This window comes from Ursus arctos, chromosome X, assembly GCF_023065955.2.
Source record: "Ursus arctos isolate Adak ecotype North America chromosome X, UrsArc2.0, whole genome shotgun sequence".
NCBI classification, from domain to species: Eukaryota; Metazoa; Chordata; class Mammalia; order Carnivora; family Ursidae; genus Ursus; species Ursus arctos.
Window position 1 is genome coordinate 26,485,204 of NC_079873.1, and position 27,998 is coordinate 26,513,201.

The following is a 27,998-nucleotide window of genomic DNA, read 5'->3' on the forward strand; positions in this document are numbered from 1 at the left end:
ACAGAGGAACTTAGTAAGTCTACCTAATAGATCATTTAAGATTAGCTTTGACCCATAAAGTAGGCTATTTAATTTAGCTAAGTACACCTTTAAAAACAGTAGAATCCAAATGATAATTCCAAGGATTTCTTTTTTAAACAGAGTCACATATGGCAGAGTCAACAGATCGCGAACTAAAAAATATATTTCCTGGTTCTTAGATCAAGAGGACAGACAGCAGACTGACATAGCCCTGAAAAAAACTGTCTGTAGGCTCGTGAAGATTGAAGGTAGTTTCCCTCTTCACAGGGAGCTGACCAGCCTGACTTTCCTGCTGAATATAGGACCATTATATTTCTATTCTCAAGAGAGAGTTGATGGTTTCTAAGCAACTGCCACATCATTTTGTCACTATACGACTCAAAAAGCCAAGTATAATGCAAAAGTGAGCAGTAATAAAAGGCCAACAGGTAGTAAATATTGCATATATAATGTTTATGTTATATACTTATTAAGGGAAAATTAGATTATCCTCTCAAAGGAGAAGCAAAAAGAGCCATGCCTAAATTACACTGGGTAACAAGGGGTTTACACAGAAATCTTTAAAAAAACATTTTGAGAAAATAAAAACATCACAAAAGTATAATAGTATGATGAGCTCCTATTACCTGTAATCCAGTTTGAACAATTACCAGTATATTGCCAAACTTGATATTTCTATATTTTCTTATTCCCAACTATTTCTTTTTTCAGGTTTATTGAAGCATAATTTATATAATGTAAAACTCACCTATGGTAGGTATATAATTTAATGGTTTTTAGTAAATGCATAGAGTTCTGTGTACCATCGCTACACCTTCCTCCCTTCCTCCTTCTTTCATTGGTTTCAACTCCAATACAATGTTGAATGTTGAAGTACTAAAAGTAGATATCTTTGTCTTATTCTTGATCTTAGGGCAAAAACATTCAGGCTTTCACCATTATGAATGATGTTAGCCAAAAGTTTTTCATAGATGACCTACACCATGTTAAGAAAGCTCTCTTATTTGTGGAAAATTTGTATCACAACCAGGTGTTAGATTTTACCAGATGTGTTTTCTGTATCTCTTGACATGTTCATTTGGTTTTTGTGCTTTCTCTATTAATATGGTATGTTACAATAATCATTTTTGGATGTTAAACCAACTCTACATTCCTGGAATAAATCTCACATGGTCATAATATGTAATCTTTTTTACATGCTCTGGATTCACTTTGTTAAGGAACTTTGTGTTTATGTTTATGAGGGGTATTTTTCTATTTCTGTTATTGCAATATATTGGATAGTCTAGATCAGAGTAATGCTGGTGTTACAGAATGAATTGGAAGTTCCCTCCTGTTTTTTTTTTTTTTTTCTGAAAGGATTTGTGAAGGATTGGTATATAAAAGAATTTTTTATAAAAAGTTCATGAGTAAATCATCTGTACTGGGGCTTCTATTATCAGAAGATTTACAATTACTAATTTAGGTTCTCTAGTTTCTCTATTCAGATGTTCTACTTTTTTTGAATCTATTTTGGTAATTTATTTCTTTCTAGGAATTTGACCATTTTATGTAATTTGGAGAAAGTGTGACATAAAGTTGTTTATAGGGTTACCTTCTAGTCCTAATTTCTGTAGGGTAAGTAGTGATGTCCTCTCTCCTCTCCTTCCTTTATGATTTTGGTAAATTTAGTCTTCTTTCTTTTTTTCTTGGTCAGTCTAGCTAAAGTTTTGCCATTTTCAAAATCTTTTCAAACATTAATGTTTGGTTTCATTGATTTTTCTCTATTCTGCTTTTTATTTTATTGATTTCTGCTCTAGTCTTCATTATTTCCTTGTGCTGTTCTTTTTCTAGTTTCTTAAGGTGAAAACTTGAGTTATTGATTTGAGAATTTTTAACCTTTTCTAACATAAGTGAAGTTTTAAATTTCCCTGTGAACACTGCTTTAACTGCATCCCATAAATTTTGACACGTGATTTTATTTTCACTCCATTCAAAACGTTTTCTAATTCCCCTTGTGATGTCTCTTTTGACCCATGGATTATTTAGGTGTTTTTTAATTTCCAAATATTCTGGTATTTCCCAGATTTCCTTCTGTTGTTACATTCTAACATAATTCTGATATGTTAAGAGAACATGATTTTTATGAATTCAATCCTTCTAAATTAATTGAGATTTGTTTTATGACCTAGCATATGATCTATCTTTTAGAAGATACCATGGGCACTTTAAAAGAATATGTATTCTAAAACAACTAGACTCATAAATGTAAGAAAAACTGGTGGTTGCCAGAGGACAAGTGGGTAGGGTGGATGACTGAAATACATGATGGGGACTAAGAGTACACTTATTGTGATGGGCACTGGGTAATATATAGAATTGCTGAGTCATTATATTGTACACCTGAAACTAATATACCACTGTAGGTTAATTATACCTCAATTAAAAAATGCCAAAAAAAAAGAAAATGTATTGTTATTTGGTGGAATAGTCTATAAATGTCAGTTGGATCAAATAGTGTTGGTCTTGTATATCATTGCTGATTTTCTGTCCAACTGGTTGACCAAATATTGAGAGTGGGGTATTAAATCTCTAATAATTATCATTGAATTGTTTACTATGTTTATTATTCCCATTTGAGTTCTGTTAATTTCTGTATCATAAAATGTGGGTTTTACTCTTAATTATGTCTTGTAATGAACTGACTCTTTTGTAATCATAAATGCCCTTTTTTGTCACTAGTAACATGTTTTACCTTAAAGTCTATTTCATCTGGCATTAGTATCACCATTTTATTTTTCTTATGGATGCTATCTGTATGGTATATCTTTCTCCTTTTTTTTTTTTTTTTTACTTTCAAAGTATAAGTGTCTTTGCCTCTGAAGCAGTTTTTTTGACAGAATATACTTGGATCTTTTAAAAAATCCAGCCTGAAATATCTTAATTGGAATGCTCAATACATTCACATTTAATGTGACTATTGATGTAGTTCTATTTAAATCTGCCATTTTGCTCTTGTTTTATGTCTCATGTCTTTTTTTATATGTCTCATAGTGTTAACCACATTCTTTTGTCAAATAGTTATTTTTGCTATACAAATTTAATTCTTCTGTTTTCCTTTTAAACTATAATGTTATTTTCTTAGGGGTTGTTCTTAAGTTTATATATGCAACTTTATTTATCATAGTATACTTTAGATCAACTAATTTAACTCACTCCCATTAGATTGGCTATCATAAAAAAAGATTACAAATATTTACAGGCATACAAAGAAAAGTGAAGTGTTGTATGCTGTTGGTGGGAATGTAAATTGGTACATCTACTGTAGAAAACACTATGGAGGTTCTTCAGAAGGTGAAAAATAGAACTACCATATTACTCAGTGATTCCACTTCTGGGTATACATCCAAAGGAAATGAAATCACTATATCAAAGGAATATCTGCACTCTCATGTTCATTACAGCATTATTCACAATAACTAAAGTACAGAAGCAGCTTAAGTGTCCATCAATGGATGAGCAAAGACAATATGGTATACGTACATATACAATGGAATATTATCCAGCCTTAGAGAAATCCTGCCATTTGTGATCATGAGATGTACTTAGAGGACACTGTTTTAAGGTAAATAAGCCAGACACAGAAAGACAAATATTGTACAGTTTCATGCATATGTGGAATCTAATAAAAAAAAAGTCAAACTCAGAGAAACAAGAGAGTAGAATGATGGTTACCAAGCGCTGGGTGGTGAGGGAAATGGGGAGATGTTGGTAATAGGGTATAAACTTTCATTTGTGATGAATACGTTTAGGGGATCTAATGCACAGCATGGTAACCAGTTAATAATAATGTAATGCATACTTGAAATTTTTTAAGAGGGTAGATCTTAAATGTTTTCAACACGTGTACACAAATGGTACCTACGGGAGGTGACAGATATGTTAATGAGCTTGATTTTACTAATGATTACTCAAGGTATACTTATAACAAAATATCACATTGTACATCTTAAATATGTATAATTTGTCAAGCATACCTTAATAAAGCTAGAAAAAAACCAATTCTAGTAAAATATAGAAACTTTACTGATAGACTCCATTTTCCCTCCTCCTTTGTGCTATTTATCATATTCATTGCATCTATGTGTAATAACACAAAAATACAGTGATATAATTGTTTTATGCAAAAACGTGCCTTAAAGATAAGACCATACATCTATATTTGCACAGTCTTTTATATTTATGTGCATATTTACTGATTCTGCTGCTTTTCATTTGTTCATGTACATTTGAGTTAGTGAATAATATCATTGCTTTCAGCCTGAAGGAGTTCCCTTAATTTTTTTTTTCTTGAAAGTCAGGACAGCTAGAAAGAAATGTTCTGTTTTTTTGAGAACGTCTTTATGCACTTTCTATAGAACAGCTTTCCTTTATCGGAAATTCTTGGTTGATAGTTTTTTTGTTTTCCTCCAGCACTTTGAAAACATCATTCTACTGCCTCTGGCCTTCATTGTTTATAAGTAGTTATCTGCTAATCATATTATATTTCCTTGTATAGAATGAGTCTTTTTTTTTTCCACTGTTTTTAAGATTTCTACATTTGTGGTTGTATTTTAGTAGTTTGATGTTTTTGAGCATTGATCCCTTTGAGTTTATTTTGTTTGGGGTTTGTTCAGCTTCACTGTATTTCTGAAGAGTGTGACCATTATTTCTTCAAATAATTTTTCTGCTTCTATTTCATTCTTTTCTTTCTGGATCCTACATTGATAGACTCAATGTTTTCCTGCAGTTCTGTTTCTGGTATTTTTTTTCACTCCTTTTCCTTTTTGTATGGCAGATTGGACAATTTCTATTTGTCTTCAAGTTTATAGATTTTTTTAATTCTCTCATCTTGAATTTGCTTTTGAGCCATTTTTAGTAATTTTTAAATTTCAGTTATGATACTTTTCAATTCCAGAATTTTCACTTGTTCTTTTTTATAATGTGGAATTTTTTTTTTATATTCTCTATGTCCTTGTTGTCATATTTTACTTATTTAAACATGGTTTTCTTTAAGTTCCTAAGAGTCTTTTTAATAGGAGCTTTGCAGTCTCTATCTGCTCAGTCTAACATCTAGTCCAACTCAGAGGCAACTTCTATTGCCTACTTCTCCCCCCCCCGAGTATGGTTTATAATTCCCTGTTTCTTTGGATGTATCATTATTTTTCTAGAAAAGGCAATGTTTTAATATAATGAAGGAGCTCCAGATTCTGATTCCTCCACACACCATCAGGGTTGTTGTTACTGAAGTTTTAATAACTTACCTGGACAATATCTGTGGAATGTCTCCCCAGAGTGGGTTACTGCTAATATCCTTTCTCTGTTTTAGAAAAAAAAATATGCCTTCTCCTAGAGATCAGAAGAGCTTAGCTGTCATTAGGCAATGATGCCAGCAGTTGAGCTCAAACACCTGGAGTCAGGAAATTTCCAATTTTTGTCAATGAATCTACATGTGTGTTAGGCAATGTATTCAAAGTTCAGTTAAGTCATCCTACAGCAGATATATGGAGATTGTCTAGCCCCGTATGACAGTCTCATTTTTCATCTATCCCTGAAAAATCAAATGTTTGGCTAGTTGTCAGTTGTTTGCCCTAACCAAGACAGCAACTTTAGGACAACAGAGTTGCTAGTTGGCTCATTCATTTGCTACCTAAGTCTCTACCATTACTGTGCTTCTGGGCACGGGGTTTTAAATGTTTGGATCCACATAAAATCAGCCCCTCTGGGACTGAAGCTGCTGGTTTTCACGTGTTATACTACCTCGATTTAACAACTATGCTGACCAAGCTGGGAGTGGGCAGTGGGAACAGTCCCAGACAAAACACCGTAGATTTCCACTGTTCTTATTCAAAGTTCAATAGTTTTCCGTAAATAATCACTTTCCGATATGTGTAAGCCTTTGATTTCCAGAATCACGAAATACTTTGTCCAGTTTTATTGTTGTTTTTTGGGGAGTAGATATGTTAAGCTACACACTTCACTATCCCAGAAGTCCTTTTCCCAGAGACTAATTTCTAGGCCCTACTCAGCCATAGGACTACCCAATTTATTTACATGATTGCTAACCATTACAGCAACCTTAAAAGACATGCATTATTTTCCTTATTTTTCTAATGAAAAAATGAGGCTCACATAGTTTAAGTATCTTGCCAGACAAACAAAAAAGCAAAGTAAAAATATAAGCACAAAAGTACCATGCTATTTACTTCCAAAGGAAATAAACACAAGTAGGAGCATAGGGGATTATTGCCCAGAATTTAGTTAGCAGGTTTATTTAATTGGCCAACCTCAACTCCAATTACTTAGTTTTCACTGTGCAGTGGAAAGGATAATTGGCAAGAAAATAACAAACGTATCAGAAAACAAGCTATTTTTGTCATGGGTAGACGCTGATCATTTAAAAAATTGTCTGTTAATTCATAAAGGTAGAGTATGGTGCTCACATGAAATCCTAATTAAAATACGACTGATATTCTTCACTGAGTTATATCCACAAAAACCACCTCTAGCAACAAAAGATCGCTGAACAATAATTCTAATCTTAATTCACAATTCTTGATCCCTAATAGGCGCCAACACAGTCACAGTTACAGAACATTCCAGAGTTTCCATTTCTTTTGTATCTATCAACTGCTTCAGAATCTTTCAAGTTCTGAAACTCCACAAACAAAACACACATTCAAGGATTCTCTTGTCCCCTTTATTTTGCAGGTCAACTTTGTCTCTTTATCTACTTCCTCTTCACTCAGGCTTTTCTAGCTTTCTTTCTTTACTTATTACCCAAATCTGCATCATTAAAAATTCATGAATACATCAGAGATAGTATTATCCCTAGATACCAGAGGAAGCACAAATTTGAGAAGATACAGGCTTTAGTCTCATTAATTGGTTGAGGGAGAGGTAATAAAGGTAGTGGGGAACACTCGTTAATTTGTCTTGTCCCTGCTGTCCTTGTCAGCTATTTTGTTCACTTAGGTAAAAATGATCATAATGGAAAAGGCACAGGCTTGGGGTCAGAATCACTGATATTCATTTAGTTCTTAATCTTTCTATACCTTTGATCAGCCTTGGTCAAAAATCTTAATCTTTTTTGAGCTGCAATTAGATAATTTGTACAATGGACAAATACTACTATCTATCCGTTGTTTACCATGTCATAGTCAGGTGAGAGGATGAATGCACCTAAAACTGTGTTGTTGTGAAGATTAAGGGGGAAATATTTGTAAAACCCTTAGACTATTTTGTAGCATAAGTGCACAAAACTTAGCACCGTTAACATTTTTTTTTACAGATTTTATTTTTTATTAGAGAGAGAGAGAGAGAGAGAAAGCTTGCAAGCAGCAGGGAGGAGCAGAGGGAGAGGGACAAGTAGACTCTGTCCTAAGATCCCGACACAGGCTGGATCCCATGAGATCATGACCTGAGCTGAAATCAAGAGTTGGACGCTTAACCGACTGGGGCATCCAGGCGCCCCTTAGTGTCATTAATATTAACTCTTATAACTTCCAAGTTTCTAGCTTGGGCAAACACATAGATAGTGATACCACTCACAGATTTTTGTGAAAGAACAGAATATATTCAGTGTTGAATGGAATGATTTTTGAGGTGGCTTTCGGACAAGGAAGAGGAAATGCGCCATTAGGGGCTAGATATGTATGCCTATTCCAGGGCCATACATTGAGCTGAATATTAAATTTAGGATCCAAAATAAAATAAGTGATTGTGGCACAGAGTACTTATCTGCATACTCTATAATTCATTCTTCCCTTCTTCTCTGTAATAGGAGCCCGATGTTTAGCTGTCTAGCTCAGAGACTGCGGTCATGAGAATCAGTTCCGACAGAGATGGAAGGAAGAGTGTTGTGTGGATTTTCTGTGCAGTCTCCTAAAAGGGTAAAGGCATTCCCATTCTCTCTGCTTCCCAATCCTGCAACCTGAAAAGCATATGTGATAGCTGGACAGCTAACTGTATCTTGGATCATTAGGGCCTTATCAAGGGATGGCAGATTTTGAGATAGAAGGAGCCTTGGTCTTTGGCATCACAGAGTAATGATGCCAGCCTACCTCGTTGCAGATTACTTTTATACATGATAGATGGATACATTTCTATATTATTTCAAGCAGTACATTTTTGTGTACCTCTGGATTTGACTTCTAACTGATAGGTAGAGCTAACGTCTGTGGCTATGGATAACAACCAGGGAAAGTATATAGATTGAGAGGATAGGGTTGAGGAAGTATCACTTAGAAACATCAGGATTTAAGGGGCAGATGAAAGGAGGAGGGCAATTAAAAAAGGAATTATACAGAAAGGTAGGAATAAAATCAGATGAAATTAATGACATGGTAGGCAAGGTAGGACAAAGTGCTAAGTTGGAAAGTGGTCAGTTAATGCCAAGTGGCCTAAAGTAGGACTAAGACATGTCCAGTGGATTAACTATAGATCACTGATGGTCTTGGCAAAGATATTATCAGAGCAGTAGTGGGGATGAAGATCAAAAACAAAACAAAACAGATAAAACAGAAGATACGAATTTAAGTATTAGTGACTATAAAGAGAAGAATTCAAATGGGAATAATAACTAGGAAAGGGGAGTAAGAGATCTTTCTCATCTTGGGCTGCCCAGAATCTGAATACCCTATATATGTGGGGGGGAATTCCAAGGTCATTCTGGAATCAAATGGAGGAAGTTCAGTTTTCGAATCTGGAATGAGTGACAAAGAACTCCAAGGTACCATTTCCAACTCTTTCCAATAGCAGTGGTATTCTTCACCCCTGTCTGCAGGGGTGAGGTGGTCTCTGAGAGCATGCAGACCCAGGGTATGACTTGGACTATATAGTTCCTGAAACTGAGCCTCTGCTTTGCTTTCTGTCCATTTTGGAGTTGGTGTTCTAGACTTCTCTTTGGCATTGGGAGGTCTTTACCCCTCTCATAAAGTTGATTTTTGCTTATATTAAACAGAACTGGATTCTGTTATTCACAGCTAAGAATTCTGTCAAGTACAGTGGAAAACATTATGAAAGGAGTATTTGTAATTTATTTTTTAATCTGGGAGCTACAAATGTTTACTTGGTTAAGGGGCAGGAAGCCAGGAGGAATAGGGCAAGGATATGCTTGTGTGCATTCGGGGGAGGAAGAATAATTAATGAGGGCCAGGTTCCTGTGAAAGAAGAGATAAGGCCTTCTTCTAAAAACAAGAAGGAGATAGTTATACATCCACCGCTATAACAGTAAATGAAAAATTCTTAGATTAGCAGCTCACACATGTATGGTGTTTTCCATTTTAGAAAGGGCTTTTAAAAACATATCATAGTAGAGAAAAATATTTCAACTTATATTAGGCAATGTGAGAAAAAGCTTATTGTGATCACTTTAGATTTGTATTAATGGCCAAACTGTGATAATTGAGAATTAGTAAAATAGAAGAGCCTTGTTCAAGAAAACACGAGGATAGAGTCACACACATATAGAAGGCATGCTTTAATGATATTAAATCCAAGAAAAGAATCAAAGTGATCTGTGGATACTGTGTTCAGTTTTAGCAGTATGAAGGTTTGCAATTCTAACAAAAAGTACTTTGGAAATGATTGCTTGTAGTAAGACCTATGTCTCACAGGATAGGCTCTGACAGTAGGCAATACAAGTTTCCTCAGCAACAAGGAAAATGAAAAGCATGCAAAACTCCCTTTGACCTGTTTTAAGACACTGGTGGCTTCTAGGTGCAGCTGCTGTACAGATGGACAATAGACCAATTTTAGACATCGTTAACCTTAAAGGGAGAAGGAATTTACAGGATCTCAAGCAAGGAGTCTTCCCGGGGCAGGCTTTGCTCTGTGCTTATTTCTCATAGTCCAGTCTCTCCACCTACTGTCTCTCTAGGTACTGACCATTTGCATTTCACTGAACACTGTATCCATGCTTTAAATATGCTTGTAGACATCCCTTCACCAGGGTCCCATACATATATAGGGACATGGGGACATTTCTGATCTGTAATTAGTACGATGAGAACTTGGAGCTTAGTTTCTTGTATGTTGTAATCAGATTAGTCTCCTGATATATCCCCGGTATTTTGTTTACCAACCCTTTTGACTCAGGATAGTTAAGGGGGGGGGGGATTGTCTGTGCCTCAGGGAGATCACATGTATTACCTCGGTTTCATTAGTTACTGCAAGTACTCATCTGCCACCGTCTTCCTCCTCATGTTCGGAAGTACACTTCCAAATACATGTTCTCTGACCACCTTGTTTTAGATGATCCACAGGCTCCTCAAACCGGTCATATCTCAAGGTGAAGTCTGTATGTCTGATGTGCGCCCCTCTTTCCATCTGGGCTATCTCCCTTGTATTTCCTATCCGAGCTAATGCATTCAATTCAGCCAGTTGCCCAAGCCAGAAATGTGGATAAGGGGTCACCCTAGAGCCCTCCCTTCATACTCCCCCTCACCTAACCAATTACCAAGTCATTTTATTTTCATCTACTGAGTATCTTAAATCTGTCACGTCTTTATGAGTTTTATTCTCCTCAGACATTTCTCATCCTTAATCTGAAATACTACAGAACTACTTGAGTCACCCTACTGCCAGCCTCAACCTCTTCATTTCACCCTGAGCTCAACTAGCAAAGGGGCCGATGTGCTTCCAAATTTGAACAATTTGAAACCTTCCAAGGCCCTTCTGTCCCACCCCAGGAAAAGGTCTGAGATACAGAATCTTCCCTGACCTGCTCCATCCTGACTGCTTGTATCACAAAATACTTTGTACTTTCGACATAACAAGAGAAATCCTCTTATTAAAACTCTTTCTTACATAAACCACTCCCACATTTCATCTATGAATTTCAGTTTTGGTTTCTTCAAAGTAGAGTAAGTTTTAGAGAGATTAGAAAGATCTAAATGTAAAATTCTTTCTGATTTTTGTGATTTCTACCCTCTACTCCCAATCTTAAACAGTTTCCTCATCTATATCTAATTGACTTTTCCCTGATTATCAAGTTTTTCAGAGCATTCAACTTAGTTTTCATTGAAACCATAATTCCTTCTCTTTGCATTCCCATTTTATTAGTTTGTATAATATTTAATTAAATAAAAATATAAAAACAAGAATACCTTGTATTAAACAGGTTGGGAACAACACATAGTTGGCTCTTGGAAATGCTACTCTCAAGTGGTGGGAGGCAGGGTACATGGTTACAATAAGGCTACTCGAAAAGCTTTCAAAAACATATACAGGTTACTAATATCCAGCATTCAGTTTGGAATAGAAATTGGGCAGCTGGTTTTACATATAGAATGATGAACTCAGGATAATTACATTTAAATCAAGATTTAAGAGAGCTTCTCTGTTCTAAACTGCATGTAGTCCTTCTACGTAGCCCACTTCTTCTTGTTGCACTGATTTTACTCATGTCACTTTTTTCCCTCTGGCATGTCCATCCATTCATTCTTCATTTGACTCCTGACATCCTTCAAAGCCCATTCCAGAGATCATCCTCCATGACCAATTCTAACTCCTATGTCCCCAGGCCCACAAGAGTTCATAGAAGGCCGTGAATAAAGTGCAGCCACATGTGTATCTATAGAGTGATACTGTCCGTACCAGCCAATGTGACAGCATGTTTGGCTCCGGCTAGTCAGTTTCACTAGAATTTGCCAAGTGCAAAGAATAAAATATGACATAAAAAGATTAACTATGAAGCTAATTTTTCCATAGTCTTTTGATGAAGAATTATGAATGTCCTTGAAAGCTTTTCAAGAGTCATCAGATAACAGATGGGAAGAGACCAGATTTTCCATAGACACCTGTGGATAATAACTGTATGATCCTCTTTGATCAGTCTAAAAATAGCTCTTTGATGATATGGATTACAAAGGAAAACATCTTGTGCTTATAGATTGGATGAAAATAAAATACCCATCTCAAGGCTAATTTCTTCTTTTTTTTTTTTTTAAGATTTTATTTATTCGACAGAGATAGAGACAGCCAGCGAGAGAGGGAGCACAAGCAGGGGGAGTGGGAGAGGAAGAAGCAGGCTCATAGCAGAAGAGCCTGATGTGGGGCTCGATCCCATAACGCCAGGATCACGCCCTGAGCCGAAGGCAGACGCCCAACCGCTGTGCCACCCAGGTGCCCCAAGGCTAATTTCTTCTTATTTTACCTAGAATTCATTAGTTGTGATAGAGTAAAACTGAGGTAAACAAATGTACGAAGTATTTGAATCAAAGAGCTTCTTTTTGATATAAATAGCTATGGAAGTTAAAATCATTTGTCTCTCAAGAGTATTACATTCAGGAGAATACCTAAAACATGAATATTAACCCAACTTCTTTAAGATTAGAATTGATCTAGTCCAATTTCCAGAACTAAAGAGGATCCATGAAAATGTGTTAATATTATAAAAAACATTGAAAAATGCCTCTGGCCCTGTACATCTATTTTTAATCCATGTAGCGATGTCAAGTGTAGAGATTTATAATCCTAGTATAATTTGAATATGAATAATAAAATCTTAGAATTGAAACAGATTTTTTTTTTTTTTTTGGTTATCAACAATGTACTACGTTTTCTGCCAAGTATTGTGGGGCTCTAGAGCTGAGAATAAGCTATTGCCGGGCCCTCATGAAGCTTTCAGTCTTGCCAAGGAAGATGAAACACATGTGGGTATGATACATAACAGATACATAAAATACAATGTATTATAAAAAGGAACAAGAAGAACTTAAGAGAACAAACTGCCTCTGTTTGAGAACAGGAAGCAGTACTTGCTGAAGAAAGAGCACTTAGGTAAGATTTTCAGAGAAAATTATGAGAAAGGCAACTCAATCTCAAAAAGCAAATGATTTTGGCAAAAGCTGAAGGACAGAAAACTTCAGGTCTTTTTATGCTTGGGACGCAAGCTGAAATAATGAGTATGATGGACAGCATGTTTGGAAAGCTAGGTCAGAACAGATTCTATGTCCTATCCTCTCGCTACAAAGCACGGCCAACTAAGGGAATGGGTTTGCTAAGTGAGAGGCTGATGGGCAGAAACCGGAAGTATATCCTAGAGAATACTAAAGGTCGAAGCTAAGATAAGCAATGAAAAATTGGATCTAGAGGAAGGATACTAGAGTCAGACCGTCAGCGTTTACATCCTGGTTCAAATACTTGCTAGTTATGCGATCTTGGGCAAAGAACTTGAGCAATCTGTGCCCCAACTGCCCCTCTGTGAAGATGAATATAAGAATAGAGCTGTTAATGGAGATTCTGTGAGCTGTGTAAAGCACTGGGAACCGCACCTGGCAATAATAAGTGCTGTCACCACGACCACCGCCATTATACGAGCATCTGTATGAAGTATTATAAAGAAAATGTCTATGGGAAAGCAGTTAATGTAAGCGACTCAAGTGGGACAGGTGTGGCAAACTGAAGAGTAAGCTTGCTTGCCCAAACCAGCGCTTCACAAACTTTCATGTGCGTATCAACCACTTGGGAGCCTTGTTAAAATGCTGACTATGATTTACTAGATCCTGCATTTCTCAGCCACTCCCAGGTAGTGTCTGGGCTCTAGTCCAGAGACCACACTTTGAGGAGCAAGTCTGAAACATCCCTCACTCAGACGCAGCTGAACTGTGGGGGTGAGGGCCTAGTAACCAGATCTGAGTTTTCTTTTTCCTTCTTTTTTAACCTTTTCAAAAAAGACTTAAACACACAAGCAGGGTGAGCGGCAGTAAGAGGAAGAAGGAGAAGCAGGTACCCCGCTGAGCAGGGAGCCCGATGTGGGGCTCCATTCCAGGACCCTGGGATCGTGACCTGAGCTGAAGGCAGACGCTTAATGGACTGAGCCACCCAGGTGCCCCTCGGATCTGAGTTTTCAAAAGGAGACAGGAGTCCTTGTTTTTTTTTGTTTTGTTCAGAAAATATGAAGCCTCTTGATATTTAAACGTTGGCAATTATTTCAAAAACAGTGCCTATGTAAAAACATTGCATACTTTCCAAGCTGAACTCCATCTGTGGGCACTCAGTCTGCGAACTTGGGGCTGGCTGCACAGAGAGCCACGGCCAAAATTGGTGGCGAGAAACCAGAGAAGTTCAAGTACAGAGCAAGTAGACTGAAGTCAGGGCTGACAAGATCCTGAAGGCAGAGTGGGAATGTGTGAGGCGGCTTTCAGCTCTGGTTTAACGGGTATGCTGGGCATTGAAAAGATTATAAGCATTGTAAAGAGATTTCTAAGTCATATTACAATTTTTGGTTTTTATTTTGTAGGAAATAGGGTGCTATACAGAAGGCTATTTTGGTTAGGGGAGCCTGAATTCTTCAGGAGACAAAATTAAAGAAGACTTAAGAGAAAACAGTTGTCTCACAAAGAGTGCATAGAGTATATGAATTGCTAATGGAGATTTTTCAAGAAGAGGTCCTACTAGGCCTACTTTAATGAATTAGATAAGGCTCATTTCTAATTAACAGCATCCATTTGCATGCAAACAATGAACTAAGGTCTTTAAAAAACAATTTCTTCCCTTAAGTACATTTAGGAATGCTTCCCATTAGCTTATTTACACCATTAATTTGCTTGGCAAACTAGTATAGATTACATACAGGTAAACTTTGGTTCAAAACATCAGAAGTAGAAGCATTGAAATGAGTAAGAAATTACAGATTTTACATGAGTCTTGCACAACCAGTGCTTTTTAACAGACCTAGCCTTACTTTGAACTTTGCTGTGTAACTGAAAGAGATTTTTGTGTCCTTACAAAAGGAACGTAAAAACATTTTCCCCTAGGACTGCTTGCCAGAAAGATGCCGGTCTTCCTTTCAGAAAGGGTTACTGCCCACATTTTGGGTTCCATACACATTTTCCCACTAAAAGAAACCAGAGGCCCTTGGAGAAATGGTTGATTCCAAACATGGGGCAGGGAAAAGTACACAGTGAGCATGGGGCATTTAAGCCAGAAGCTTGAACAAGCTCCCACCAGTCAAATTTAATAAAAGTGAGAATATCAACAAGAAGAATAACTATTATTTATTGTAACATACTAAGTAAGAATCCATAGATCCATACTGATATCAAGAAGAAAAGTGAGAACTTTTCTTTTTAGATAGAGGAAATCCGCTTGTAGGATCATACCAGAATTCAGAAAGAAAAAAAAAATCACCACTTTGCAACCCTAATGTAGTGAGCTCAGGAAAGATCATCAAAGGATATTAAAGCTGTTAGATGACTTATTGATTTCAAAAAAACATGATACTTAACTCAAGATCTGATGGCCACCACCTAAACCAAGTGATCAGACTTAGCAGCATTTACAGTGGGACCACCTCATTTTATGACCTCCTGATGTGATCCGAAGTACACACCATCTTTTATGAAGTATTCTTGCCAAAAACATTTGACTTGAATCTTTTCAAGTCTCAACATCCAGCTTACAAAAAAATACAGAGAATACAGAACAAGCTAAATGACATAATGAAGGGAAACATTAGATAAATCTAGAAAGATGAGATTTTTTTTTTTGAGGATATTGTACCAGACTCTTCCAAATGTCAGTATCAGCAAAAAGAAAATGAAAGTGGGAGAGCTATTTTCCACTAAAAGAGACTGAAGACGGGCGCCTAGGTGGCTCAGTCGGTTAAGGACCAGCTGACTCTTGGTTTCAGCTCAGGTCATGATCTCAGGTTCTCTCTCTCTCTTCCTCTGCGCCTCTCCCTGTTCCTGCTCTATCTTTCTCTAAAATAAATGAATAAAATCTTTATAAATAAATAAATAAATAAGACTGAAGAAACCTAAGAAATGAAGAGGATCATAATATGCCACTTGGCCATAAGAATTATTTTGAGTAGAAGGCAACTGAGAAATAGCAGACACAGGAAAAGCTCTCAGCCCAGTGTATTTCTGCCTTAAGGCAGGGCATACACTTCCCCTCGTAAAGGTATTCCTTCTCCCCTTCTCTGGACCAAGAAGAAGAGAGGACTTTTTAATCACTTAGAGATAGCAGCACGGACTTGAATCTGCTTATTACTAAAACACCCTTATCTCCCATTAGTTTCCCTATGTATTTGCCTTCCTGCAATCTATCACCCCTGGAAGTCCAAACCCCTTTTCTTTGTCTTGTCACTTCTCTACAATTTAATCGCTCTTTGTCAAAATGGTATTTAAGCTCTTAGGTACAGCTTCTTTGGCATTTTCACTTCTTTCCTATGAAGCCGTCTGTGCCACATTAAAAAATTGACATAAAAAATTTTGTATGCCTTTTCTATTAATGTGTCTTTTGTCAATTTAACTCGCAGTCTCCAGATATTAAAGCTAAGAGGGTAGAGCAGAAAGGTTTTTTTCTTTCGTCTCCTACAAAACCAAATGCAATACATAAAACATGATGGGACAGTGGTGTGAAAAACTCAAAGAATGATATAAAAGACATTTTTGAGTCATTTGGTCAATTTGGATATGGGCAGGATAATAAATAATAATATGGTATTATGTTTAATTTTCTTGAGCATGATAAACAAGCATGGCTATATACGACATGCCCCTATTCTAAGTATTTAGGGGTACAGCATAGGGGTGTTTGTAACTTACTTGTGAATGTTAAAATGACAAAAAATGTGTGTGTGTGTGTGTGTGTGTGTGTGTGTGTGTTATTCCCTATATTAAATAAAGGGACATATGGGGGAGGTAGGGAGAGGGAGGGAAAAAAATGGCAAAACGTTACCTGTTGAATCTAGGGATTTAGGAGAACGATAAGAGGGTATGTGGGTATTCCTTATGCTACGTTTTTCAACTTTTCTATATGCTTGTAATTTTTTATTTAAAATGTTGGGAAAAGAAAAATTTCAAGCAGTATATTCAATCAGGTAACACTGAAATTAAAACACTTATTCCTCTCTCTATATTAGTAAAATAATTGCTTTATCTCTACAATGGTGGAAACAATACCATATTTGTCTAAAGGGAAAAGGAGAGATCAATTCTTGAGATCATTTTTTACTGATATGGATTATGATTCAAAGATTCCTCAATGTAAGGATTCTACTTCCCATCACCTTGCTGCCCTCTTCCAGTCAATCTTTGATTAACTGATATTATTCTAAGTAACATGGCCTCCCTTTGTTGTCAGCTATCCACTGCTCAAAGGCCTGCCTACCCACATTCCCTTCACTGGTACATCTCCTGGAATACTCCAGAAAAAAAGGAGTGTATAAGAATAGTGACATCATTAAAAGGACTGAGACCATAGTACGTGATAATGAGGTCTGAGCAAATAAACAGCTGGCTAGAAATAGTTCAGATCCTTTTTTTCCTATGCCATGGAGCCCTCTGGCAATCTGGTGAAGCCTGGGACTCTTCTCAGAATCACGTTTTGAAGTCCAGAACATAAAATACCCAGAACACAGAAGAAAGTCAGTTGTACTGAAATACAGTTATAAAACTACTAGAAAATATTTTTGGGAGATAGCAATACATGTTGTTGTTTATTATTAACACCTTGATAACATCTTATGGAAGATCTGATAACCGATGCAGTTTTGATGAGTGATAACCATGAAAATACTTTGAGATATCTGTAACAACTCTACTGAAATATAAAAATACCTGTGATTTCACACGTACTGCTAGTATTACTCTGGTTTGTTGCCTTTATTCAAAATGGAAAATACTCAATTTCCATTAGAGGTTAGCAAAAATGGAGAGGTATTTTTTTCCAATTCAAGCTCATGGCACCCCTTGAATCCTACCAATGGACCTGGGCTTAAGAATCCTCAACGTAGGCTTGCTTTGTTTTAGCCTATGACTTCCTTTATGGCTGATAAATTTTCATTTGCATCTTCTTCATTTACAAAGACCACGTTGGTGGCTAAGCCATCATTAAACTCATTATACTGTCATGTTTAAACCTATAGATGTTATCCAGTTCCTCTGCTACATAATTGAGGCAACAGTGAATTTTCTATCTTCAATTGTATACCTAATTGACTGCATTTTATACTTCATTTACTTCCAACATAAACTAACCTTAATGGATGTCCACTGCTATTTAAATTTGTTCTGGGAATTTTCTGCTCATATTTCTGATATCTTGCATTTTCAAGCTAAAAGTCTCCAAACAGTTTTGCACACTTTTTTTTTTGCTTAAATTCTGTACTTTCTTTTATATGTGTACATGGACTAGGAAACATGAGATATTTCCAACAGCTGCATTTAAAGCCCATTGAAAACTGAGAATACTGATGTCAACTTGAATAGTCATCTTGTTTTTCACCTGTGCAATAAATAACTTCTATTTCCTGCTGACTTCTCCTTGGGTTGCAGTGAAAGCATGGCATTGATTAATAATAGTTTCATGATTACAGCTGTCCCACAATTGTTAGGTTAACATATTCTTTATATATATATTTTTACTTTTACTTTATTTGCTACTGGATGCTTAGAAAGAGCTGTTAGTGTATTGGTAGAAAAGGCACTTCTATTTTATTACTTTTTTACATTTCATAAAATTTAAATGATACAAAAATTCTGAGGAAGTATGCCACAAAACTGATCTCAGTGGAAATTTAAATATGCTAACATTTATTTTTAAAATGTAGCGTGAAGTAGACAACTTTAAAAGCTGAGTTAAAAAAAAAAAAAAAACCCTCAAGGAAGCCGATCTTGACTTTTTAAAGCACAGAAGTGCAATATTTAATGTAGGTCAAAACGTTTAAATGGGAGAAATATTTCTAATCAATTACAGCCAAATCGCTAGCTGTAATTAACCTACAATTTGCGTAATATTTCACCACAGTGTCAGCATACACTACTTTCTTGTAAACTTCGAAGGAGCCAAAATTTTAGAGCTTGTTTGGTGAAACAGGCATAATGCCCTATCTTTCTAAGTTCTGATATCATTCAGAAGTCAGTAACAGATCACTTTTTCACCTGAATTTTTAAATACTTGTTATTAGAGAAAATATTGACATGTTGTATTTAAACAGTATATGAGCAGGGTATTTAAAAATGAGAAACAATGCTTTATATATAATAAAGAAAAATAATCTTCTAACCCATTTAACCTACTTTATGAATTCGTTATTAATTTTTAGAGCATGCTATGCAATCTTCCTTAATCTGCCCATTTCTTCACATCTTATTTTAGACTGGATTGACTTTAGTTCAGAAATGATATTATACAGGTTTAAACCTGCTCGTAGTATAAACATATCAGTTATTTAAGTAATGATGGAGTTGTATGTTTAATAGAGAGATTTCAAAGTGGGGAAAAAAGTATATGATTTTCCCAAGGAAGCAGTTTCACCACAAAGTTTAGATCTTTATTTCCTCTTATCTATATAAAAATCACAATTATTTTCTAAGCCAAGATTCAAACTAAAAATATTTTTAGATGATGCTATTATTTTTAAACTTTATCAAGGGGTGTGTGTTTGTGTGTGTGCATGTGTGTGTGTGTGTGTGTGTAGGTCAACTAAAACATCACTTTTGTAGAGGAATATGAATTCTATCTACTTTTTGAATAATGCAACAGGAGCAAAGGCGCCAAGAGGAGGTGGGCAAAGACAATGGACCTAATTCTGAAACCTTTCTAATACATCCTCACCAAAGACATTCATCAATGAGTTGTCCTAGCTTTCTGAATATTAAAATCCACCTATTATGTAGATGATAGGTAGGAAGCAAGAGCTTGGCAATAGAAGGGAGTTTTCATTGTTCAAAACAATAGTCTCATTTGGTAAATAAAGGCCAAGTCCTCCCTTATGAAACAGGCAACATTAGCATCAACAACTGGAAGCATAGTACAAAATCCCATTTATAAAAATATCTATGCCTTCCAAGTGTGGCAGCATACATTTGGCATTCTGGGCTTTCAGGACCTTCCAAGGGAAAGTTAAAAGATGACTGAATTCAACAATAACCTTTCTGAGGTTTTGTTTTCCCCTGTATTTTTTTAAAAAAATTTTCCCCCTTTAGATTTGACCATTGTCAGCCCAAGTCCCTCTTCAATCATGTACTGACAAATGTAGTGGAACTAAAAAGAAAATATGACCATCTTGGTTTTCAGCATCAGAGTCACATTTATAGCTGTTCAAAAATCCAGCCAAATAGCAATCTTTCACACAAAATAGTCATTTATAATTTCCTTTTGTCATCTTCTTTCAACTAAATGAGCCTCAGCTTGTTAACACCGGAATATCCTGAAGATATTCATATTTGAACAATCGCTTGGTTTTTAAAACAAACTTGAAAGTTTAAAATAGTACAGTGCTGGTCTATTTCACTAACAGCAGCTACATGTTTCAGTACATGAGAAACAGAAAACAAATTCATTATTGCTACTGAGTAACAGTTTAGGGGTTCCTTCCCCTTAGTGTCTTTCACCCTGGTTCCAATCTTTCACAGAGGTTTTCTTAGAGGACAGCTTAAATAGCTCTGCTAAAATTGTAGGATTCCTATTTTTATCTGTCATCCTACCTCTTTTTTCTTTCTGCCAGCTGTTTGCAGACCTCCTGCCACCGCAGATTCAGGCTTCCCAGTTTTTCTTGTAGAATGTTGGCATCTGTTTTTGAGGACTGTTGGATTATTTCTTCCCCAGTCGCATTCAATACACTGACAACAGTTTGCCGCTGTCCGATGCCATCCTGGAGTTCCTATAAGATACCAAAAAGGCAAAACAAAAATGAAGCCCTACGTCCTTTTATTTGAGAGAAGATTTAACAATGTGCTACCACATGTGGTTCTACCGGGAGAGAAAGAAATAAAAAAACGCGGTGTGAAAGTTTCTTTATGAAACTGACATGCCTATATCCAAAGGCTACAAGACAGAGAGATAGCTTTTATGTGTCAGTAAAAAAGCAGCCTCTCAGTTCACCTCCGGTCTTTCTATTTGTAAAGCTTGTCAGCTAGAAGATGTTATAATGTCCTACAAATCAATTAGTTGGAAACCTTCTCAAGAGCAAATTCGATTTCTTGTCCCCACAAGGATGTTCCATGTTTAATAGTCTATGAAGTGTAGTAAAATTTCAACATGAAAAAAGTATTTGGATTTCTTAATGACTGTCGATAGGCGAGGTGAAAATGAACAAACATAGTTTAGTCACAGTATTTAAAAAAAAAACCTCTAGAAATATTGAAACAAAAATTCATTGCTATATTAGAAGGAAATTTATTTCAAATTCTGTTTCCATCAAGGCATTTTGCATTATAAAACCACATACAACAAAATTAATTGCTTTCAGGGGCAGCCTATCAAAAAATCCCTAAGGTACAGTGATAAATTTAAAAATAATCTATAGACACCAGAACATTTTTATGAGTCATTGATGGTGTCAAGATTAAATATCTTCCACTTTTTATCCTGAATGAAATTTTAAGAGTATCAGAAAAGCAGTGTCATTTAAAAAGAGACTACCACAACCAAATACACATTAAAAACAAAAATGTTTTTTACCATTACGTAAAAATGGCACTTTTTTTTTTTAAAGATCATCCAGAATGTTTTAGGCAATTAAAATAATCAAGTACTAAATCTGTACGTTAGAAAATGAAATAATCTGAGAACTTGAGATCCCTACCATGTTTAAATCAAAAGGACTCAACAAATCCCTCTGTACTCATAGGATAAAGTCAGTAGGCAGAACACTTTCCTGGTAGATGTGATTCTCGTGATCTTATATTCTTATATTTCCCTGTCTTTTGAGCCAATACCAAGGACATAGTAAACGCCAGTCCATGTTTGCCAAATAAATGAATGAATGCATGTCTTGTGAGACTGGTTCAAACCTCTCTAAGATTCTTATTCCACATAAAGAAATCTTTTTTTTTTTTTTTACTACTTTTGTGTAATACTATTTTGAATACTAGGATTTCTGGTAGTATAACTTTAACAGTTAAAAGACTCAATCAGCAAAAATGGTAACAAGGCCATTATTCCAGGGACACAAGTGCTTCAAATGAACATAAAACTATGCAGTTACTGAACTGTTCATAAGCTTTCCTCACCATACTCTCTTACATGTACATGAGAAATGCTCTAGTAAACATGTGACATTTCCTTGCAACTAGGTGATACTGCACCATTCCCTTGAATCTCACTCTTTACCATCCATTCACACCAGGGTGGCATGGGACACTCACTGTTACTTGCTTAGTAACAGGTACACTCATTCATGACAAACAGTGTCTATATTCCTATTATACCATACATTCACTGAGGTCAAAGACTGTGTCCCATTCACGATTTTGTTCCTAATGCTTAGTGCATGGGAGGTTTTGGTAACTATCTGTTGAGGGAACACATGCATGTCTAAATAAAGGAAGTGGGGGAGGAAGGGAGATGTCCAGTTTCATCATTGTCAAGGTATCATTAGTATTAATACTTATTATTGGGCCTCCTAGAGATTCAAAGAAAAAAGTTCCATTCTTTAGGTTTCAGGCAGTATACAATCTAGCTGAAAAGGTGTGACACAGTTGTGAAGGATCGTTTGGTGTACTCCATACAAGAGAGAAAGCAAGATGCTCGTAACTGATACGCCAGAAGAGGGATGATCTCGGTGGAAGGATCAACAGGAGATGCCTCTGGGGGATGTGAAATATGAAAAATGGGTAGACCTGAGAAACGTGGAGGGTCAGGAGGGCAGGGAAGGGCATGAGTCAGGGCCTATGGTGTGCCATTTCCATGATGTGATCAGGAGTATGGACCTGGGCTCCACGTCAATGTGTGGGGGTGGGAGTGCAGAGACAGGGACGGGGCAGCCTCGGGTGGATCTTGGGCCTCAGCAGAGAGGACTTGCCTTTTCATTACAGACTGTAATGCTTTGGGTGGCAAAAAGAAAATAACTTCCATTGTAAGTACAGGAGTATGAGATCTAGAGCTGTGTTTCTGGATAATTCTGAGGTAGAGTTCATGCTAATGGTAAGACAGGGACACAGGGAAAACACTAGGACAGGATTCTGGGAGACCAGTATTGCGGTGAGACTAGACTTTTGATAATGCTCCAGAAAGGAAAAGATAAACCCAATACACTGTTAGGGCAGAAGCTACAGGGTTTGCGAACTAGCTGGATCATGCAATCACGCACAACTGCTGGAACGGGAAAATCTTTGCCTAAAAGACAGAAGTCGGGAAAGTACAGGAGAAAGATTAACACTCTGATCTGTACCTTCAGTGGTGTCCAATATCCACACCAATAGTAATATTCTGAAAAAATGCCCGGAGTACGTATTAGATGTGTGCTACAGCATTGCGTGTCAAACTTTATTTTTTATATATTTTTAAAAGATTTTATTTATTTGACAGAGAGACAGAGAGAGAGAGAGAGTGCGCACGTGCGCAAGCAGGGGGAGCAGCAGGCAGAGGGAGAAGGAGAAGCAGGTTTCCCGCTGAGCAGGGAGTCCAATGCCAGACTTGATCCCAGGACCCTGGTATCATGACCTGAGCTGAAGGCAGACACTTAACTGACTGAGCTACCCAGGCGCCCCACATCTCAAACTTAAGTGCATAAGAATCTCCTAGAGAAATTGCCAAACTGCTGATTCTGGTTCAGTGGGCCTGTGGAGGGCCTGAAATTCTCTACTTTTAACAAGCACTGGGGGGACGCCGATATTGCTGGTCCAGGAATGCCACACTGAGTGGTTGGATGACAGAATCTTTGTTAAGCAACCAAATAATTCTTGCTGGTGGTTTATAATGCTATAAACTAAAGCTGCTTCAGAATTTTTATATCAGCTCCCTTGCTTTGTATTTTTGATCTTGGCCCTTCTACTTCATGGTTGATGGCCGCAGTGACTTTTACAACCCAATTGTAGAATCAACAAGGGTTTTATTATTTCTGTTTCCCAGATAAGAGATAGAATTGAATAGCTAAGAATAAAGCAATAATTTAAAATTGTTAGATCTAAATCTCATTTATATAGAGTCCCAAACCAGGGCCTTCAGGTTTTTTAATTTTGTGAAAGAAGAGCTCATTAAATAGTCTCTTGCATTTGTGTGAGAAGATTTTGTAATCAGGAGAGGTATTTACAGTGTATGATCTATTTGAGGAGAGCTTTCAGTAATAAAGCGTAAGACAGTGAAATAATGGATCGAAAGAGGAGGTAAAAAATTTGTACGTGGTGTTTTGCAGTTAGCCTCTGAGCCCGAAGAAGATAAAATTTGATGTAAGAAATTAAATGTAAAACCTCAATCAACTTCATTCATTTAGGGAAAAACAAATTAATTTTAATTCTATAGCTTCTAAGTATTTAAAGCACTGAATTATTCACTACCAGCAAAATTTCCAAGCTTTGATATCATACTAATGTTCTGTTGTCATAGGCATCCTTATCTATTTCTCTGGTAATTAACATCTAGTTTTAGTTTTAGACAGAAAGAGAATCATAATTAAATCTATTGGATTATTCATCACAGTTAGAAAGCTTATTGTGTTTTGATTCTGATATGAAAGCATCATTCTTAATAAGGATTCCGTATCAGACTTCCCTAGGGAATTTTTTCAAAATATAAAAGCCCAGAATTCCACCGTTGGCTGACTGCATCAGAATCTCTGGAGGTAAGGGGAAAAAAGGAGTACAAAATAGATTCATTGTTAAAGAAAGAGTAGGCAAGAGACACGTGGAAGAGGCGAGTGAGCAAGAGAGAAATGTTTTATAGTTACTGCATTATCTCAACTTCTTGTACGTTTTTTAAATTGAGAAATGTTCCTAAATTATAGAAAATGACACACATTTATGTCCCTCAAGTCTGGTCAAATTGAGGGAAAGTAAGAGAAATCATGGGCAAGGAAGGAACTGCTACATTTTTACAGAGGAGAGAATATGAGGCAAAAGCAGCCAGTACATTTTATATGAAAACATTACATACATTTAAAAAAGTGTATTTGCCAAACTTTTCAAAACTGAATGAAAGCACAATAAATGGAACATAAAATGTGACCAATAAAGAAAAAGATTAAGCTAAGAAGCAGTTACGGGAAATTGTACAATGACAAACTGGATAAGTAGGTAGGAGTTAAAGAATTGGCCAAATACCACAAACTAGGCGGAAGAGGAAACAGAAGGGATAAAAAGAGATTGGAAGAAAAGATCAAGACTGAGGGAAACTGAAGAGCAAATAACAAACCTTCATTGAACAAGTAGAGGCTTCAAGAATGCAATCCTGTGATTTAATTGTAATTTTGTTAAAGATTTCCTTGGAGACAGATTAATCACTGACTCCGTTCACTCACTGGTCAAGTGAAAGTATGTGAGAATATGAACATTATGGACACTGGTGAAACTGCTAGAGAAAATTCTACTCTCCGATTTCGTAAAATTATGATGTGTTATCTTTTACTGCTCTACTATTTCTGTCCTGCTTAAGATCATTCCCACTGTTCTGTCAGTCCCTAGAATTCAAGTAAGAGTCTGAAAAATAGTTTCTGGTCCTTTTTTTCAAAGACGAATTAAATGAGTCTGTTTCTCATGCTGATTCTTAAGAGCACATAGTCACCACTGTCTTCAGAGGTTTCAGTATGCCTCAGAAAGTATTGAAATCTTGTCAGATGACGAATTGTTGTAAGGAAGCAACATAAACAAACAAATACCCAAAGCATACAGCAGGCTCAGCGACAAGACACACTGAACCTAGCCATTCGTCGATGGGCTGACTCCATCCTGGCGGAAGCCTGGATGACCCCGGGAGAGGATCTCATGACAGCAGTGACAAGCACTGAAAGATGGCTGAAATTTGGGAAATGCAGGAGTTAAAAGAGGGAGAGAGAGGCAAGAGTAGAAAAATGGTGTATCTACAAAAGAAGTGAAGGGTACCTGGGTGGCTCAGTTGGTTAAGTGTCTGCCTTCGGCTCAGGTCATGACCCCAGAGTCCTGGGATCGAGCCCTGTATTGGGAGCCTGCTTCTCCCTCTCCCTCTGCCCCTTGCCCCTGCTCATGCTCACTCTCTCTCTCTCCCAAATACATAAATAAAATCTAAAAAAAAAAAGGGAGTAAAAAAAGGGAAACATGGCATAGAGAAATGATAATTTTTGAGTAAAGAATGAGAGTGGACTCTGGGAAACAAACTGAGGGCTTCAGAGGGGAGGGGGGTGGGGGATTGGGATAGGCCAGTGATGGGTATTAAGGAGGGCACGTATTGCATGGTGCACTGGGTGTTATACACAAATAATGAATCATGGAACTTTACATCAAAAACTAAGGCTATACTGTATGGTGACTAACATAACATAATAAAAAATTATCATAAAAATAATAAAATAACAACAACAAAAAAAGAATGAGAGTAGTAGGAGGCAAGAAGCAAGGCCAAGTTCGGGCACCTAGAATGAGGAGATGGAGAATGATGCCTACTTATTAACCACAAGCGAAAGTCCAAATACTAGCCTACAGAGGAAGGCCTGAAGGGCCTCTGCAGCCTCTTCCCCCTGCTTACCTGCTGTTCCCCACTTTGAACCTCGGCTCCAACTTCCCGTAAAACTAAATGGCCTTCCACCTACTTGTCAGTCCTGCTAAGTTTTGCAGGTCAAAGTCATTACTCACGTGCCATGCTCAGAGTAAACGTTCCCTCTTCTGCTGGAGAGCTAAGTGCCTCTCCACTGTGTAGGTATTTATAAAATACTTCTATTTAGTATCATTTGTTGGTAGCATTCATGTCTATATTAGACTTCACGGCTGAGGATTAAGTAATACTAAAATAGTTTTTTCTTCTTTTGACCATAAAACATGAATCAAAATTTGAACTGTATCTCAGATTCAACTTTCATCTGAGGACCTATGGGTCTTTTATTAGTAATTTGCAAAATAAGTCAAATCAAAGAGGAACAGTCTTTACAAACGATCGGCCCAAAATAAAATGCACCGTTTTTTCCCTGTTCTCCTGGCCTAATTATAGTTGCATTTCAGTAAACATTTATTGTGTTTCACTAAAAACAATGCCCAAACCGTATGTATGTTTTTGTTAGTTTGTTGCAGGACTTGGAGGTAGGAAGGGGGCGGGGCTTGTTAGAGATTTTATCTGATGCCCGTTTCCTGGGTGGTATCATGGCAGTTATGCTGGTTGGTACAGGAACACTTCCCTAGCTGCTCCTCATAATGGTTGCTATAAAAGAATAATGAGAATTCCTTTTAAAACTAGAATTAGACTGTTCCTTTTCCCAAGCAAACATCCTGCCAGTGAACTAAAGGAAAATTATATACAGTAGCAATTTATTTTAATGGGACATTTACCTAATATCAAATTACAATGAAATTTCCTTTGGATGTGTTTATCTCATCCACATCAGTGATATATACAGTCATTGTTATCACTGCTATTAATGTGGATACCAGATGGATTCATCCAAGTGCTTTAAGTACTACATGCTTTGAAAGGTTATCTCAGGCTTTTTTTTTTTTTTTTCTTTCCCACAAAATAATGCCCTGGGCAGAAAATCCCCCAAATATACATTCTGTAATTTCAAGCAGAGATTCCAAAAGAAGAAAAAAGCATCTATGTTAAATCTCTGCCTTTGGGGCTCTGATCCTGGAGACTTCAAGTTAAATCTGTCCTCATATTGATTTGGCAACAGAACTTCAGTACGTTTGGGTGCGGCAGGCATGCATTCTACTCTCTGAAGGAATCTGCATTAGCGATCCTTGCTTTAAAGAAAATTGTTGTTACAAAGTACACAACTTTGCAAAGTTAATAGGGTTTAGTGAGTTAAAAATCAATGATAGGCCTCTCTAGGGTCACGGATTTATTCAACCTTTCTTGACTTCCAAATCATTCATTAGAACTTCAGGAGAACTAACTGGGAAGATTAAGCATTGTTTTTCCTCTCTAGTCACATAGATTGGTTATGAAAACAAATTGACTTTTCTGTGATCAAAAAGAGGTTCTGCTCTATGACCATGCTTGTTGTTGTTGTTTTTTAAACTGAAGTGAAAGTAACGTACAGGGTTGTATTAGGTTCAGGTGTATAATACAACAATAACTGTATATATTACTCAGTGCTCATCATG

At 36.7% G+C, this 27,998-nt stretch overlaps 1 protein-coding gene across 17 annotated transcripts in view; it reads right to left on the reverse strand.

Moving 5' to 3' along the window:
* DMD (dystrophin) overlaps nucleotides 1–27,998 on the reverse strand; it is a 2,358,181-nt gene that overhangs the window by 782,260 nt on the left and 1,547,923 nt on the right. For all 17 annotated transcript variants that reach the window (XM_057310259.1, XM_057309646.1, XM_048213297.2 and 14 more), the window contains one exon: nucleotides 20,481–20,656. In XM_057310259.1, the coding sequence (XP_057166242.1) occupies nucleotides 20,481–20,656 (176 nt within the window). The remainder of the gene's footprint in view (nucleotides 1–20,480; nucleotides 20,657–27,998) is intronic.